This window comes from Camelina sativa, chromosome 13, assembly GCF_030686135.1.
Source record: "Camelina sativa cultivar CO46 ecotype springtype chromosome 13, ASM3068613v1".
NCBI lineage: Eukaryota > Viridiplantae > Streptophyta > Magnoliopsida > Brassicales > Brassicaceae > Camelina > Camelina sativa.
Genome location: NC_141892.1, coordinates 6141185 through 6158245, shown reverse-complemented (window position 1 = coordinate 6158245; position 17061 = coordinate 6141185). Strand labels below are relative to the sequence as shown.

The following is a 17061-nucleotide window of genomic DNA, read 5'->3' as shown; positions in this document are numbered from 1 at the left end:
TAAATTTAAATGAAAAAAGCCCAATATCTGAAAAACGGTTCTTATTTGGGGACGTTTTTTTACCGTCCTCTTCGCCACGTGTAGCCGTGTGATTTGTTCTCGAATAAGCTAGGTCTAAAAAAAATGTATTCGGGAGACAAAATCATCCCGAGTTCTTTCTTCTCCCTCTTGACGGCGACCACGAAGGCGATTCGATCCTCCACGACGTTCTGTTCTTTTCACCGGAAAATCTTGCCAGATTAACGAAACCTACAATTGTGTTGGAAGCAGTAGCTTCGTATGACCTCTGGATATGGCATGCCTTTTTTGGAGCTCCAGGTACTATGAACGATCTTAATATTCTTGATCGATCTAATGTTTTTGATGACATAATAACCGGTCAAGCTCCGGAAGTCAACTTTGTTGTCAACGGAAGGGAGTACAACTTGGCGTACTATCTCACTGATGGTATTTATCCAAATTGGGCAACTTTTATTCAATCAATCCGACTTCCACAAGGTAGGAAAAAATCTCTCTTTTCTAAAAAACAAGAAGCTGTTAGGAAAGATGTTGAGCGTGCCTTTGGAGTCTTGCAAGCTAGATTCGCCGTTATTAAAAATCCGTCTCGTTTATGGGATAAAAACAAAATGGCAAATGTAATAAGATCATGCATAATACTCCATAATATGATTGTCGAAGACGAACGACATACATACAGTTACCGAAACATTATTTCTGAATTTCAACACGGAGAACATGTGGATCAAACATTTACCGTTGGTGCCGCCGGTGTGGGTTCAAATATCAGCAGTACGATTACTCGTCAAACAAGACTTCGGGATAAACAAGCTCATGATCAACTAAAACATGATTTGATTGAGCATATTTGGACAAACTTTGGACATCTTCCGGATAATGAAGTTTGATTTTAAAATTTCTATGAGTTGAATAAAATGTTTGTTTTGGTTTTGATGTTTTTATGTTATATTTTTAATGTTATTAATTTCTAAATTGTATGTTTTTGTATTTTCTTTCTTTAAATAATTAATCTTTAAACTTTCAAAATAATATTATTTTATTTGGGGGACCAAACCCAAATACACACCAATGCTCCTACTAAAAATAAGAAACCCTCAAAATATTAGTATTAAATGTGGGGGACCAAAAAAAGTCCCACACCATTGTGGATGGTCTTAGAATCTGATTTCGATGCTTACGAAGAAAACCAACTATTTTCATTTAACTAACTTCACCAAACCTGTCAAGTGTTGTTGTTTTGTTAGACACCCGCTCATTTTGTCTTCTTTTCAGTTCCATTATGTCTGTCCTTGTATTTTTTTCTTTATATACACCAACACAGATGTTATGTGTTCAGCTGTACCCTTATTGATGTGTTACAATGGCATGAGAAACCTCCACAACTTTTGAGAGGTTGTTTCCATCTAATCTGCATTCATTTCACAAATCCAACAGACTTATAAATCAATCTTTGGTCAAAAGAGTTTACTCAGCCTTTGGCCTTTTGGGTAACATCTCTCATCTCTCATCTTCACTAATCTTATTTTATCACCCGGTTGGGGAAATTATAAATGAATTCTAACCTATCATTACTTGCTAATCTAATCTAATCTATCTTTGAATTTATGCTCCAGAGACAAAAAAAAAAAAAAAAAAAAGGTATAAAAAGGTGTGTGGAAGAATCAGGGGAAGTTAGGAAGGCTCAGTATCGGTTCCAGTAGGTTCTGCGTCTGAACCAGTTGTAGTCTGGTAATTCTTGGATTGGACCAATGGCTGAGATAACCATGTCCTACAAATCCCAATGTGATTTATCAGTGTCCTGGTTTCACTTTCTTTTTTTACCCTAAGCTAATCCAAAACTTTTCAAAAAGAAGCAGATAACTAACCTTGTCATAAATGTATTTGTTGGCAACATGTCCCACGGTGCTGGCATCAACAGCGTCAATCCTTGCAAATAACTCGGCAGTTGGGATTCTACGACCATATGTTAGCAGCTGTAAAAGCAAAATTAGTTACCTGGTGAGGCATTCCTGATCAAATTTGAAAATGATAGGCCTAGTATCCCAAAAGTAGACTGAGAACCTACAGTTTCTTTTGGGCTTCAAAGAATAGCTGGGGTTTATGTTCTTTGAACCAATAAACTTATATCATACGCTCTGTTCTAATCAGAAGGTTTACAGGATCAGCCTATTATACGTCAAACAAGATGGATGTCATACCTGACGACCTATATCTTCAGCAACTGGGGTAGTTCCATTTAAGTTAAGCAACAATGAAGACTTCAGCTGCAATAGGAGGAAGAAAACTAATAATCAGTACTTGCTATTGATCTTCCATATGCAACCTTTATGATGAAAGAGAGAAGCATCGACAATCACATGGAACATTAGTAAGAGAATGCTGGGCAAGATGGTTGGAACTTTTACCTGATTCCGGGCCCGTGTCACATCATCTTCTGAGACCCTATAAGCTAGCTTGGTTATCGCGTACATAATGGCATGGGCTAGATCATCCAAGCAATCAGGCTGAGAAATAGTACCCAAAAAAGGTAAAAGACATGTACTCCCACAACATATATCATTGAATCAAAATTTTGTGTTAAAAATGTTCAATTTAAGTAAGAAATGCTACTATGATATGGAATTCTAAGTTCACCTTAGCAACAGCATAAATGCCAAAAAGACCAGTATCCTTATAGTTGTTGTTGAAAGTCATTACGCTCTCAGCTATTTCATTAGTCGCAACCTTCTGGGCCAGCTCAGAGCTGCTCATATACATAATATTGAATGACATCAATTCCTCTCAAAACTTTGATAGAAATTAATGGCAAAGCTAAACTAATCATAAGCAAATTCTCACCCCATGTGTTTGCCCCCAACAACACTTTTATTCCATGATCCCAGCATAGTTTGCATAACCATAAGTGCAACAGAATCCGGATCTGTCCAAGATGCTCCCTCAAACGCAATGGCAAAGTGTGCCAAGGGTAGGTCATCATTAATCATACGGACCTTGACAATAATTTTTAAAAGAAACGAATCAAGAGAGATGAAATGCGAACGAAACACAAAAATAAATCAATAATATTGGTTTCTAATATACCTCAGAGCCTGTAAAATTGGCAGGTTCCTTGGCAACCAAATGAGAAGTGGACGTTGAATCAGAGGAAACATTCGTAAATAATTTCTTCACTTGCTCAACAATCTCCTCGTGTGTGACAGCTCCTGCAGCAGCAATCACCTGAAAGACATATTTTTTGATGAATCAATATGGAAAAAAGAAAAGCCTACAGCTGATAGCAAATGATAAAACTGTATGGTTTCCAAACATTACAGTTCTGGGAGCTGTGAAGTGAGTCTTTATAAAGTTCTGAAGATCATCCCTAGTGATCGATTTGATATTATCAGCAGGTCCCAAGATAGTTCTTCCCAGAGTTGTGTGTTAGAAGGCAGTTGCATGCAAATGGTCAAGCACAACTTCCTGCGTTTGTCCCTCAACCTAATGAACACAAATGCAAGTGATAGGGAATTAGTTTTCTCCGACTAGTTCCCTACAAACAAAGCCTTTTTAGTGTACCATCACCATCGACATAACGTACGACTCAAGCAATAGATTACCTCCTGCATTTCCCTCAAAATCACACCTCGCTCCTCGTTGATTCTTGCTTCGTTGAACTCAGAATTCTGAAACATATCAGCTAATATATCCAACGCCTGGTTCACATTCGAATCCAACACCTTAGCGTACAACGTGATATGTTCCCTCGATGTATACGCATTTAACTGACCTCCAATGTTCTCGATTTCTTCCTCCAATTCTCTCCTGCTGCGCCTCCCCGTGCCTTTGAAAAGCATATGCTCCAGAAAATGAGCCGTACCGTTTGTAGAATCCGACTCAAAACGTGACCCCGCGTCAATCCAGACTCCGACGGTGGCGGTTTTGGCCGAGAGGTCAGACTCGGTGGCGACACGGAGACCATTGGGCAAAGTGGTGACACGAGTCTCAGGGGAAGACAAGATATGATCGTCGTGCGAGGCAAGTATCGGGTGCGGCGAGGCGTATCTGAGGAATCTTAAATCAGGATTCTCGAGCTTCTTCAGCTTCGATTTCACAGCTTCCGCCGCGTTGTCGTAAGGCATAACTTGCGGCAGCGGAAAGGAAGAAGAAGTTACCGGAGTTGTTGTGAACGGAGACACAGAAACGACGGCTGATGAAGCCAATCGTATAGCTTGATTGAGACATAAACTTATCTGTGACCTTCGAGCCAAGGTCAGTAACTGCTTAATCGCCATGGCTTGTGTTAGCTTCCCTAGCTCGGCCTCTCTCTCTCTCTAGTCTAGTAGGGATATATGAACTTTTTAACGACTCGGCAAGTAAGAAGCATCCATTGAAACGACGACGTACTGTACCTTCTAGAATAAAACCGATGTATTGGGCCCTTAATGGGTCCTAATTTCAAGGTTTAATACGGGTCGGGTTAAATGTGATTTTAGGATGAGACCCGGACCGTAAAAAACCCTAATTGAAAAAATTGATTGATTGCTCAGATATATATAAATACACTTTCTGACTGGAGATCGAAAGCTTTTGGCTTTACGGAGTGATTCAGTTGAGTTGTTTCATTTCTCGTGGCAATGGCGACTGGTAAAACCGTAAAAGATGTTTCTCCTCACGATTTCGTGAAAGCTTACGCTTCTCACCTCAAGCGATCTGGAAAGGTTAGTGGTAGGCTTCATTGCTTCTCTTTCAAGTTGTGATTTTGCTTCAGTTGGAGGAAAGAATTGGACTTTGGGAGCTTCTGATATTGTATTGAGGCATTGAATCTGTAAAACGACTGAGGCAGAGATATATAGATAGAAATGATCATATAGGTGGCTAATTAGAAATTCAATGTATTTACAAATGATTACTTTTGTCTGATTCAGATCGAGCTACCTCTATGGACAGACATTGTGAAGACTGGTCGATTAAAGGAGCTTGCTCCATACGACCCTGATTGGTACTACATTAGAGCTGGTATAAAAAGTTTTATCTTTTCTCTTCGGTTTGTTTCTGTTTCTTTATAGAGTTCATTGTAAAAATGTTGTTGATCTCTTTGTTTGGTGTAGCTTCTATGGCCAGGAAGATTTACTTGAGAGGTGGTCTTGGTGTTGGTGCTTTCCGAAGAATCTATGGTGGTAGCCAAAGAAATGGAAGTCGTCCACCTCATTTCTGTAAGAGCAGTGGTGGTATTGCTCGCCATATTCTCCAACAGTTGGACACTATGAGCATCGTCGAGCTCGACACTAAAGGGTAAAAATAAAATCTTTGCATATGCACTTTTGGAAACAACTTGTTTCAAGCAAGACCTTGTGGAATGCCTAACTCTCTTCTCACTTCCTCTTTCATTCTCTGCCTCAGAGGAAGAAGAATTACTTCAAGTGGTCAACGGGATTTGGATCAGGTTGCTGGCCGTATTGCAGCTGAATCATGAAGAGCTGAATGTTTTTCTCCTTGTGCTTTGCTTTGGGAGAGCCTCGGGAATGTTACTGAGATTTTTGGGTTTTGTGATTTTAGATCTTTACTCCTCTCTTCTGTTATGTTCATCTTGACGAACTAATTTGATATTTCAAGCTGTTGAAGTTTTGTTCTTACAGTGATTTTGTACCCCCAAGTTTACTCTTCTTCATAGAAATATATCAAGAAACAGTTTACTCTCTCCTCCATGAAACTTACTCTTCTGATATGTCAGTTTTATCCAAATTTAAACTGGAAGATAGTTAAATCTTTCTTGACCAGAACTAAACGTTTTATTCTTGAAATTCTTGAAACGTTTTAAATCTTTCTTGATCAGTTTTATTCTTGATATGTCAGATATTTAAATCTGCAAACAAATAGCAAACTCACATTTCTTACAAAAGTGGAAAGAATGAAAGTAGTTGTTAGTATTAGATGAATCATCTGATGTCTCTCAGTTACAACTCCAAATATTTCTCAACAAGAGCAACAGGATTTTGCAAACAAAATAAAAACTTTCTCATTTCTTAGGTGTAGACAAGATTATTACAAAGGTGGAACAAGAATGATAGTCGAATCTGTGAAACTGCAACTAATTGGTTGCTTGATTGGATCTCTTACAGAAGGTAATGTAGTTTTAAAAATGACAATATGGACAGGGATAATATATTTATTAAATCCAAAGGAGGCTTTTTAGAGAAACTGATATTGGAAATCGCTCATGCAGGAGCCAGTTTCACTCCAAGAAGATGAACTGCAGCATCTGATCTTCTTGTGTTGTGGTATATGAAACTTGGGATCTCGTGGTGCAGTTGGATGTTTGCTCGACCTTTTAATGATAAAAGAAAACAACAAGAAGCAATTGTATCAGCTTTTGCAGTTCATTGTTACCAGTTATAACTATCTCTACTTACCACTGTCTATATAAGAAAGGAGATTTCAAGAGGACAGGTTAAATCTACCAGTTTTTTTACCTTCTTGGAATGAATGGTCGATCAAAGTATGGCATTGGTTGTGCTTTTGGGACCAATTCTTTCCTCAGCCTTCTTATCTCTTCTTCCTCCGCCAGCTGAAAAAAATGTTGGATTTATCAGAATCAATAATAGAGCAAGACACTATTATTGGATATGGCCACTATATCTCATAAGCTTTACCTTTTGTTGTCTTTCTCTTTCCATTTTATATTGCTCAATGACGCTCATCTTCTCGGCAACCTAGAACAACAAAAAGTCACACTTTTAACATGGAGACATGTTTTAGAACTATGCTAAGTTATTATAGACAAGATAGGCTTGGCTACAAGACTAAAGGACACAAAATTTGACACTATCACCATTTTTTCTCACTGTCAACACACCATCTTAAGAATGATAAGAAAACAAGTATGCCCTAAATGATTTGACAGTATAACTATGTATTGAAGCCAAGTCAATCCAGCGGCTATATTTAAAGGTATCTTGAAAAAGTAAGGGCACAACTCTACTTCAAACCCAAAAAAATGTAGATTTAATCATTGCATTAGCAAGCTTTACCTGGTAATCAAATTCTGCTCGTTCTACTGCCCGGACATCTGAGTGGAGCATCAAGTCGACTGGTCTTGTGATATCTTTCCAATGAGGCTTAACTAGACACTGAAACAGAAAACAACATTAGCATGATAACTTGACCATATGCAAGCCTATTCATACTTAACAAGACATCGTCTGCTTTCATTTCAAACATGAGATTGAATTCTCTGAGAAGAAAGATCCATAACAAACAGTTATAGTTTTGCCATTAAAATCATGCAAGTTACCAAGCATAGCATGCTTACCTCAGGTTCATCGGTTGTCCATGGAAGACCTTGAGCAATGGGGATTCTCATCTTTTCTTCCTCCATGGTTATTTCATGAAGCTTTTTTGCAAACTCCTCCTCTTTCATTTTACCTCTTTGCTGCAGAGAAACAAAAGATAAAACCAAAGTCAATTTCTACCATGAAATCCCAAAACTTTCAATGTTTTTTCATCTAAAAAAAAACTCATACCTCAGTTCTAAGCTTAAACGGCTTCAACGAAGTGACCTTAACCTGCTTCTTCTTTGATCTTCTACTTCCCATTGTAGTAGACGAGTCCAAGCTCTGCAATAAACATAAATTATCAAACTTAATTGACATATAAATCAAGACAAATAATCAAAATCAGATGCCATTGACACATACATTTCTTCTGCTTCTCCGGCCAGCATTTGAACTCCCACTCAAACCACTGAAACATCACCAGATCAAACAATTCAGAACGAGACAAAGTCATAAAACTAACAGTTAAGAAAACGTAAAGCAAACTCTTTTAGTCAATAACGAACTAACCTGCCGCGTGTGCTGTCCCAAGACGAAGAAACAGAGGCATTGGGGTCTAACCCGAGATTCTTAGCAGTTAAAACCAATTCAGATGGACAAAACGAAGAACTCCACTGGTTTTGCTCTTTCTCACCCTCCAATAACTTAGGTTTCACCGGCTTCTTCATGTCCTCTTCTGTTTCCTTCTCTTCATTCTTGTTGGCTGACTTTGAATTACTAAAGCAAGTGAGTTTCTCAAATGCTTCAACAAGATTCATCACTTTACCAGAAACAGGCACACTCTGCCGTGCTTCTTCCACCACCTTAGCCCTTGATCTCTTCATCGTAGAAACCCCAATTTTCTCCGTCTCTCCGGATTCTTCTCCATCTCCACCAAGATTACAGCATTCCTCCAAACTTCCCATTTCCTCCTCCGATTCAATTCTTTTCTTGAAAAACTCCTCTTGCGAAGCACGAAGCGTCTCATACGCAACACAAACACACTTCATGTTCCCCTTCTTCCTCTCCCCGCATTTACATTCGATCTCAGCAACCTTCGATTCAGTAACCGCTGGATCCGTCTTCCCTTTCCTCGAATTCTTCTTCGACACCACAACAAACTTCCTCTCTCTGATCCGATTCCGGGGAGAGAAAACCGCCGCCTGGGTAGGGTGGTTCTTAGGGTTCGGGCTCTGATTCTTCTGCGCCGATGATTTCTTCGCGGATTTCGATTTAGCCGGACTCGAAATGTTAGGGTTTGAATTCTCCAGCGATTTGGAAGTATCTTGAACCTTGGACTGAAGAAACTTGCTCCGATCCTTCACCGGAGTACCTGGTTTCACATTCTTCAATGCCAACGACGACTCCATCGGAAAAAACAAAAACAGAATCTGGAAATCAAATGAGCAATACGAATACAAAATCTAGATCTGAGAATCAGTCTCAACACGAATTAGGTTTTTTTTTTTGTCTTTGCTCTTGAGGAGTATTGTAAAAATGAATAAGAAGGAGTTGAAGAAGATAGATAGATTTGGGGGAAAACAAAATGTGACCGTTGCGGCGCTCTTTTGGAAGCTCTCTAATAACGGCTAGTCTTTTTGGTGCCTTTTTTAATAAATAAACTTAGATTAGTAAAGAAATCATTTATTTTCTTAATCTTGTCCATTAGATCTTCAAATTAATGATTTAATGCTGTTTTAATCCACGTTTAATGCCACGTCACATCTAATAAAAGCAGATTAGTTTCGTATTATCCTAACCGTTGGATCAAAATGATTGGCGTATACTACCACGTCATAAATAATTTTCAACTCTCATTTGTTTTTTTTGTTTTTTTTGTATCGGGAATTTCCTTATTCACAAACTTAGTTATCAGTTCGTAGCCAATTACGTCTTGTCATCTCCCTCATATTTAACCACCTTCGTCAATCGTCATTGTTGTTTTCGTCTCTGCAATAATGGATCAAAGGTCATTAGAAGCTGCTGCTAAATCTGGAAACATCGATCTACTATACGAACTTATCAATGAAGATTCATACGTTCTTGATAAAATCGACCACGTGCCATTCTTTAATACTCCTCTCCACGTGGCAGCCGTAGCCGGAAAAACAGAGTTTGCCATGGAAATTTTGAACTTGAAACCTTCTTTTGCTCGGAAACTTAACGCTGACGGACTTACGCCGTTACACCTCGCCGTCAATCACGGTCACCCCTGGTTAGTTCTTGAACTAGTTAAGGTTGATCCAAGCCTTGTTCGTCTTAAAGGGAGACAAGGTACGTATACCCTTACTCATTTTGTTGAGTTATTCCGAATTACTGGTGTTATAATATATGTATCTAGTTTTTTGTTTACCAAACAAAAAAAAAATGTATCTAGCAAGTTTAAATCTTGGAGATAGTATTGAAGTATGACCAATACTAGTTTGAAAATTACGTTAATTTGGTATTGTCAGTTGAAGTAGATAGCCTACACTCGGCTTAACCGGATTGATAACCGAGTCGTTAATTTCATTTTTCGTGTCCAACAAAAGGTATGACGCCGTTGCTAGTTGCGGTAAGCAAAAAGAAGACTGATCTGATATCAGAGTTCTTCTTGGTTTGCCCCAAAAGCATCGTGGACGCAAACGTGAACGGAGAGAATGCTCTTCACATCGCCGTGAATAACTACGACCAAAGAGAAGGACTGATCGTTCTTAAAGTTCTCATGGGATGGATCCTAAGATTGTGTCAAAAAGATGCAGAGTCGATCGAGACAAGAGTCATAAACCGAAGAGACAAAGACGGTCACTCGCCTTTACATCTCGCGGCGTACGAAAACAATCTTCAAGCTATGAAACTGATGTTAGAGAGTTCCAAGATTAACGTCAACATTGAGAACAAGAACGGTTTCACTGTTCTCGACGTCGCTGCGTTACACGATAACAGAGAGATAGAGAGAATGGTTAAGAGACATGGTGGAAAACGTTCTGTTTCTCTGGTTAAGATTAAGACAACATCGGACCTACTCGCGTCCAAGCTTTCTTGGAGAGAATCAAGACGGACAAAGAATATTCGGTTTTATTCTTGGATCTCTGAAGAGAGAAGAAATGCTCTTTTAGTGGTCGCAACTCTCATAGTCACAGCTACTTATCAGACCGGTCTCCAGCCTCCCGGAGGCGTGTCTGATGGCGGTGGTACAAGCGGGTTCAGTGGTGGCGGTCAAAACAGTACAAAAACAAGCAGTCCGAAAGCGGGCTCAGTGGTTATGGACGAAGGCTCTTTTATCTCGTTATGGTTTTGGAACAGTTTGGGTTTCTCCTTTGCCATTTATATGATGATACGCTTGTTGAATTTAGGTCAAGAGAGTGCGTTTTGGTATCACGCTCTGTTCGTTCCTCTGCTCTTCGCTTACTCTATAGCAGGGGATGTGATCAAGCCGAACGCAAGAGCGCTCATGATCGCAGGTGTGGGTACGGTCGTGCTTCTGATTTTTTGGGAATTGGTGGTTTGGTTTTGGGAATGGGTGCAGTCTAAGAGAACTAAGGTGCGTGGACCCAAGAGTGGATTGGTTTGGGAAGGTTTCACTACGATGGATCAAGCTAAAGGTGTTGCGCCTAATAGGCTCGTGATTAGGTGATCTTGATTTCCTCTTACTATTTTATTGTTGCTTTTGTATTTTTATTCTAGAATGTATGAATGATGCATATTATTTGCATAAAAAGACTACATAAATTGAGAGAAGTATACGTTGCTAAAAAGTGAAAGGTTTCGTATGACGCATTCTAATTCGAATGTCAACTAGAAACATAATTAGTGAATCTACAAAACATGATTTGGAGTTTTACCGTTCTATAGCCACTGATGAGTTAAGTTTAATAACATGGCAAACCACATCGATTTGTATACAAACCAGCCTGTTTTGCTGGTCAATCGTCAACGTATAACAAATTATGTTATATTCTCATTGGTTGGATTTACATATGTATATATAATTTTGTTTCACAATAGTTTTAATATTGTAAGTTCAACCACACTCTTCTTTTTTATTAGTGATTTTTTTGTATAATTATATTCATATATATATAGCTTGAGAAACACTTCAAAAAGGTGTGACTGAGTTTTGAAGCAAAGTGCAATTAGTATTTTGTCTCAAGTTTGTCCTGCAGACTTCACCTAATTAAGTACTCATACAATATTGGTTTTTATAATAAGTAGATTAACATATACATTATTGAAATTAAACACCAAACTTTTGGAAAATAATAATATTATAAACTATATAAAAAATGGACCGCGACTCACAGAAAATATTCAAATCAGTAATGTATATGCCTCAAATACGCTTGCAAAATACCTCGTTAACAAACAAATAAAATCTATTGTGATTAGTAAAGTATCAAGTAGTCATATTCTTTTTCAATGCAAGTACAAAAAAAAAAGAGAGAAAGACAATAAATGAATTTATTTCGTTTCCAGTATATATATTTGAAAAAACTATCCAGAAAACAAATTCAGATAGATTTAATTAGAATGACTTACTATTATTAATTTGACATATATATATATATATATATATATATATATAAGAATACAGTCAAAATTATGTTGGTCGAAATCCAATCTATGGGATAAATGTCAAAATATTTTAAGAAACTTTAAACCTGCCAAACATTGTGAGGCCCATCATTTTTTCAACCTTTTGTTTTGTCATTTAATTTTTAACTGAAAATGTAAATAATTAAATAAGTAACCAAAAAAAAACACTTTTAAACCGCGTTTATATCTTTGTCGGTTTCAAGGGTAATATAGGAATGTCACCACCTATATAAACTCCATACTCACCCCCGCTCTTCTTCCTTCTTCTCCATCGTCAGATTTACCGATTTCACCTCCATTTTCTTCGATCACTCTATAGACCAGAGCCTACGTAGCTCTCACCCAAAAAAGGTAACCATCAATTCTCTCTCTTCCTCTCTTAATCTCTCTTAATCTGTGTGTTTTGCTCGATCCAATTTTTGTGTGTTTTCGCGATCCGATCTCGGCTTTTTCTCTCCTGTTTCGATTTGGATCTGTTTTAGTTTCGAATGCTTATTTTTTCCATCCAAACATATAATTTGGTGTGATTGTGTTCAGAGTTAAGGTTCGATCTGTGTCGGTGATCTGCAGACAATTCACGTAATTTCATTTCTCATTAACGTTTTTTGTTTTTTGTTTTTTTTAATTTCTCAATCCTTGAACCGGCCGGTTCTTTTGCATGTACCAGATCTGCGATTTTTGATTTGAATTTCTCGCTCTACGTGTGTAATTTTCGTTATTTTGCGGCTTTAAACGGCTCATTAGTCATTATTAAGCATGATCATGAATGTTTTGGTTCATGTTTACGTAAAACGTATTTTGTGTGCATCTTCTAACTCTTACGAAACCGGATCTGAGTTTTTTTTCTTTCTAAACCGACACTCTCAAATGTTATTTTATTTACAAATGTTTGAATGGTTGGATCTGATTTGTTTTTTATTTTTATTTTCCTGGAGGTTAACAAAGCAAAAATGGTGAAGATTTGTTGTATTGGAGCTGGATATGTTGGTGGTCCAACCATGGCGGTCATTGCTCTTAAGTGTCCATCTGTCGAAGTAGCCGTTGTTGATATCTCTGTACCAAGAATCAATGCTTGGAACAGTGATCAGCTCCCCATCTACGAGCCTGGTCTTGATGATGTTGTTAAGCAGTGCCGTGGGAAAAATCTCTTCTTCAGCACTGATGTTGAGAAACATGTGAGAGAGGCTGACATTGTCTTTGTCTCTGTCAACACCCCAACTAAGACCCGTGGTCTTGGAGCTGGCAAAGCTGCTGATTTGACTTACTGGGAGAGCGCTGCTCGTATGATCGCTGATGTTTCGGTTTCTGACAAGATTGTTGTTGAGAAATCAACTGTGCCTGTCAAAACTGCTGAGGCCATTGAGAAGATTCTTACACACAACAGCAAAGGAATCAAGTTCCAGATTCTTTCCAACCCTGAGTTCCTTGCTGAAGGTACTGCTATTGAAGACCTTTTCATGCCTGACCGTGTTCTCATTGGTGGTCGTGAAACACCTGAAGGCTTTGCAGCTGTTAAAGCCTTGAAAGATGTTTATGCTCAATGGGTTCCTGAAGAGAGGATCCTCACTACCAACCTTTGGTCTGCTGAGCTTTCCAAGCTTGCAGCTAACGCCTTCTTAGCACAGAGGATCTCATCTGTCAATGCAATGTCTGCTCTCTGTGAAGCAACTGGTGCCAATGTCTCAGAGGTCTCTTACGCTGTGGGAAAAGACTCTCGGATCGGCCCCAAGTTCTTGAACTCAAGTGTTGGATTCGGTGGATCCTGTTTCCAGAAGGACATCCTCAACTTAGTCTACATCTGTGAATGCAACGGCTTACCTGAAGTCGCTGAGTACTGGAAACAAGTCATCAAGATCAACGACTACCAGAAAACCAGATTTGTTAACCGCATCGTCTCTTCAATGTTCAACACAGTCTCCAACAAAAAGATTGCGGTTCTCGGTTTCGCCTTCAAGAAAGACACAGGAGACACTAGAGAGACTCCAGCCATTGATGTCTGCAAAGGTCTGTTAGGTGACAAAGCTCGTCTCAGCATCTACGACCCACAGGTCACTGAAGAGCAGATCCAAAGAGACTTAACCATGAACAAATTCGACTGGGACCACCCCCTTCATCTCCAGCCCATGAGTCCCACCACTGTGAAACAAGTCTCGGTCGTTTGGGACGCATACGAGGCAACCAAAGACGCTCACGGTATCTGCATTTTAACCGAGTGGGACGAATTCAAGAAACTCGATTTCGAAAAGATCTTTGAGAATATGCAGAAACCAGCTTTTGTTTTCGACGGTAGAAACGTTGTGGACGCTGAGAAACTCAGGAAGATTGGGTTCATTGTTTACTCCATTGGTAAGCCATTGGACCAGTGGCTCAAGGACATGCCTGCTCTTGCCTAAACAAACCAAACCTTTTTCTTAGCTTATTTTTCTCTCCATTTTTTTCGAAATTCTCATGAGTTTTTCCATTCATCTTTAACTATGTTTTGATCAATAATTGTCGCTTTTGTTCTTCGTATTATGAACTCCAACAGAGATTTTAGGTTTGGTTTTTGTTGGTAATTATGTACCTTGGGTTATCAAATCTTGTAAGCTTTTTGAGTATTATTTTCATAAATATACAAGTTTTTCTCTAGTTGATTTCTTCTTCAGTTAGTATTTTAGAATCAAATTTTCCCATATAGTGATTGATATTATTGTATACATTTTTTATTGGTCCAATAATTAATCAACTAAACAATGTTCTGTTTAGTCACTTTTTCAATTGGTCGCGCTTGCCACGTCGGATTCTCTTAGCGAAACAAAAAGTTCACTACTTCACTCCCTCTTTTGAACTTTTCTTGGCGATTTACTAAAATACCCCTTTCAATACTACACTTCGCTCAGTGCTTATACATCTTTCTCTGTTTCTCTCGTTCTCCCGAATACTCAAACTCACATAAACTCAAAAGATTCGAGTTCTTTCGTATTGTTCGATAGCCTTCAGCCACTCCATTCTTCTCTCTACCTTCTTCGCCAGAGAACTGATCCTTTCTTTCTCAGCTTTCTAGGAAAAGTAGAGAGAAACAGAGCATTTATCCTTCTTTTTTCGTCAACTCATCTGATAGTTTCTTTTGATAATGAGTCTGGCTTGCGTCTGTTGCATCCTTATCTGCCTCTACATCATCTACCTCATCGCCACCTTCATCTACTTCTTCTTTATCAATAAACCCCGTGTGTTTCGCGCCTAAAAAAATGGAAGAAGAACATCAAGGTCTCGATAAACCCATCAATGGAGCTCTGCGACATCTCAAGATCACTCATTCACGAGAAGAAACAGAAGAATCGACGAACCAACAGCGAGACCTCTCTTGTTACTACAACCTAAGGGAAAATCCGAAGAAGAAGACCCAGGAATCTCCGGAACCGATGAAGAAGAATCTGTTCAGATGCGATGAATGTGGAAAAGGGTTTCGGTACGAGAAATGTTATTCGAATCATCGAGCGGTGATGCATTCTTCGACGAACCAGAAGGTTTATGAAGAAACTATGATGAGTATGTGTCGTAGCTTCAGTCTTGTGAGGAAGAAGAAAAGATCGAGGCTTATTAGGTTCAAGAAGACTTCATTTTCTTGTTCGTTTACAACATTTACTGAGTCGCGTTCTGTTTTTGCTGCCAATGATGAAGAGCTAGAAGTTGCCGATTGTTTGATTCTTTTGTCTAAGAGTAGTCCCAAGTTTGTAGACGGACTTAAACTTGTTGCTGAAGCAGTAGATGTTACTCCTAAAGGTAGCTCTGATTTTGGTTGTTTGCGCAACAAGAAACCTCTAAAAGGCGGTGACTTTGAATCTGGGTTTTTCAGTAATGAGCAAAGACTTAAGGAAGAAGTGTTTAGTAGTCATGGAACACCGAAAGAACCAGGTGGCTTCTTGAGAGACGATAACAGATTGAATCAGCAGAAACGGAGAAAAGTTGGTGAATTTAAATCTGTGTTTTTGAGTAATGAGCAAAGACTGCTAGAAGAAGAGGTTACTTCCCCTGTTATATTCAAAGGACCAGCGAGTTTCTTAGGAGGTAAACATGAAGTGGATCAGCTGAAACGGTGCAAAGCCGGTGACTTTGAATCTAGGTTTAACAGAACTGAGCTTGGAGTAAGGGATATGGAGTGTACTGACTCAGACACTGAGATGATAACTGAATCTGATAGGAAGAACGCTGAGCATCAATGCAGGTTGTGCAACAAAATATTCTCGACTTATCAAGCTCTAGGAGGTCATCAGACGTATCATCGGATGAACAAAAGTAAGAACAAGATGGAGGAATCAGTTGAACATGAGGACGAATCTGTGAGATGCTCAGTGACAAAGAGAAGAAGACACGCAAGTGTAGTAGCATCCGTTCAAGGAAGTTCAGCTCGGTTCATGGTTTAGGTGGTCACACATGGCAAGAGACAACACTCGAAAACAGAGGATGATGAAGATTTGGGGTTCTGGTTAGTGTTGGAGTCAAGTTTTGTGCTGTTGTAAACAGATTGGGATGTTTTTTTTTTTTTTTTTTGCTTTGGACTTCCAATTATATTCAGTTTTGCTCTGTTTCTTTCCTCAATTGTTTTTTTTTTTTCCAAAAAACTGTCATGTAGTATATTTTTGGTTTCCTTGGGGATTATATGACACTTAACTCGGGGTTTGATTTCCGGTTCGAGTCAATTTTTGTTGCATATAGAAAGTCACAATCCAACGTGTCGGTCGGTCTTTGGTTTTTCAACAAAACTTTTTAGCATATAAATGAAATTTAATAAAACTACTTTTTCCTGACAAGAAAAACAACTACTTTATTTATTTTTTCCTAAATGTTAAACGAAAACGACAACTAGAATTTAGTACAGTATTTTGTCATTAATTTTGTAAAAGATACCTGATTACCTATGGTGAAATCGGACCTACCAGGTAAGACTATTATGAAATTTTTCAACACCCAAAAAGTATCATCCAATTGCTTAATTTTCTCATTCAGCACATTAAATTGAACTTGCGTCCAAAATCTAATCACTTGTAATTCACGTCATTTGTTTTTGTGGACGACGTCAATTTACTATGTTAGATTTTTTTTTTGTTTTTTTTTGTTTTTTTTTGTTTTTTTTTGTTTTTTTTTGTTTTTTTTTGTTTTTTTTTGTTTTTTTTTGTTTTTGCTTTTCATAGTAACAATT

At 38.4% G+C, this 17061-nt stretch overlaps 6 protein-coding genes and 1 pseudogene across 7 annotated transcripts; 4 read left to right on the top strand and 3 right to left on the bottom strand.

Moving 5' to 3' along the window:
* Positions 1 to 1175: 1175 nt before the first annotated feature.
* Positions 1176 to 4329, bottom strand: LOC104735574 (putative mitochondrial-processing peptidase subunit beta, mitochondrial). 2 transcript variants are annotated; one of them, XM_087482203.1, is made up of 9 exons: positions 3615 to 4321; positions 3331 to 3495; positions 3100 to 3237; positions 2857 to 3008; positions 2653 to 2761; positions 2424 to 2522; positions 2217 to 2282; positions 1884 to 1991; positions 1176 to 1426 (listed from the first exon to the last, which is right to left on the bottom strand). In XM_087482203.1, exons 4-9 carry the CDS (start codon positions 3000 to 3002, stop codon positions 1343 to 1345), a joined length of 612 nt encoding a protein of 203 aa, XP_087338329.1. In that variant the 5' UTR covers positions 3003 to 3008; positions 3100 to 3237; positions 3331 to 3495; positions 3615 to 4321; the 3' UTR covers positions 1176 to 1342. The 2 variants fall into 2 exon arrangements, with proteins under 2 accessions (XP_087338329.1, XP_087338328.1); XM_087482202.1 differs by having other exon boundaries at positions 1415 to 1786; positions 3615 to 4329.
* Positions 3091 to 4289, bottom strand: LOC147929243 (putative mitochondrial-processing peptidase subunit beta, mitochondrial pseudogene; annotated as a pseudogene).
* A 193-nt stretch (positions 4330 to 4522) lies between the features above and the next one.
* Positions 4523 to 5697, top strand: LOC104735571 (small ribosomal subunit protein eS19y). Its single transcript, XM_010455388.3, has 4 exons — positions 4523 to 4715; positions 4923 to 5013; positions 5106 to 5289; positions 5398 to 5697. Exons 1-4 carry the CDS (start codon positions 4632 to 4634, stop codon positions 5468 to 5470), a joined length of 432 nt encoding a protein of 143 aa, XP_010453690.1. The 5' UTR covers positions 4523 to 4631; the 3' UTR covers positions 5471 to 5697.
* A 291-nt stretch (positions 5698 to 5988) lies between these two features.
* LOC104735570 (microtubule-destabilizing protein 60-like) lies at positions 5989 to 8894 on the bottom strand. The gene is made up of 8 exons (XM_087482201.1): positions 7839 to 8894; positions 7692 to 7737; positions 7518 to 7610; positions 7307 to 7426; positions 7026 to 7124; positions 6648 to 6707; positions 6468 to 6562; positions 5989 to 6322 (listed from the first exon to the last, which is right to left on the bottom strand). Exons 1-8 carry the CDS (start codon positions 8675 to 8677, stop codon positions 6187 to 6189), a joined length of 1488 nt encoding a protein of 495 aa, XP_087338327.1. The 5' UTR covers positions 8678 to 8894; the 3' UTR covers positions 5989 to 6186.
* Positions 8895 to 9145: 251 nt separating this feature from the next.
* On the top strand, positions 9146 to 11044 carry LOC104735569 (ankyrin repeat-containing protein BDA1). Its single transcript, XM_010455384.2, has 2 exons — positions 9146 to 9581; positions 9839 to 11044. Exons 1-2 carry the CDS (start codon positions 9266 to 9268, stop codon positions 10921 to 10923), a joined length of 1401 nt encoding a protein of 466 aa, XP_010453686.1. The 5' UTR covers positions 9146 to 9265; the 3' UTR covers positions 10924 to 11044.
* Positions 11045 to 12082: 1038 nt separating this feature from the next.
* Positions 12083 to 14510, top strand: LOC104735568 (UDP-glucose 6-dehydrogenase 3). The gene is made up of 2 exons (XM_010455383.2): positions 12083 to 12233; positions 12818 to 14510. Exon 2 carries the CDS (start codon positions 12833 to 12835, stop codon positions 14273 to 14275), a length of 1443 nt encoding a protein of 480 aa, XP_010453685.1. The 5' UTR covers positions 12083 to 12233; positions 12818 to 12832; the 3' UTR covers positions 14276 to 14510.
* Positions 14511 to 15109: 599 nt separating this feature from the next.
* On the top strand, positions 15110 to 16324 carry LOC104738002 (uncharacterized). The gene has a single exon (XM_010458242.2). The coding sequence runs from the start codon at positions 15110 to 15112 to the stop codon at positions 16283 to 16285; it is 1176 nt and encodes a 391-aa protein (XP_010456544.2). The 3' UTR covers positions 16286 to 16324.
* Positions 16325 to 17061: the final 737 nt, after the last annotated feature.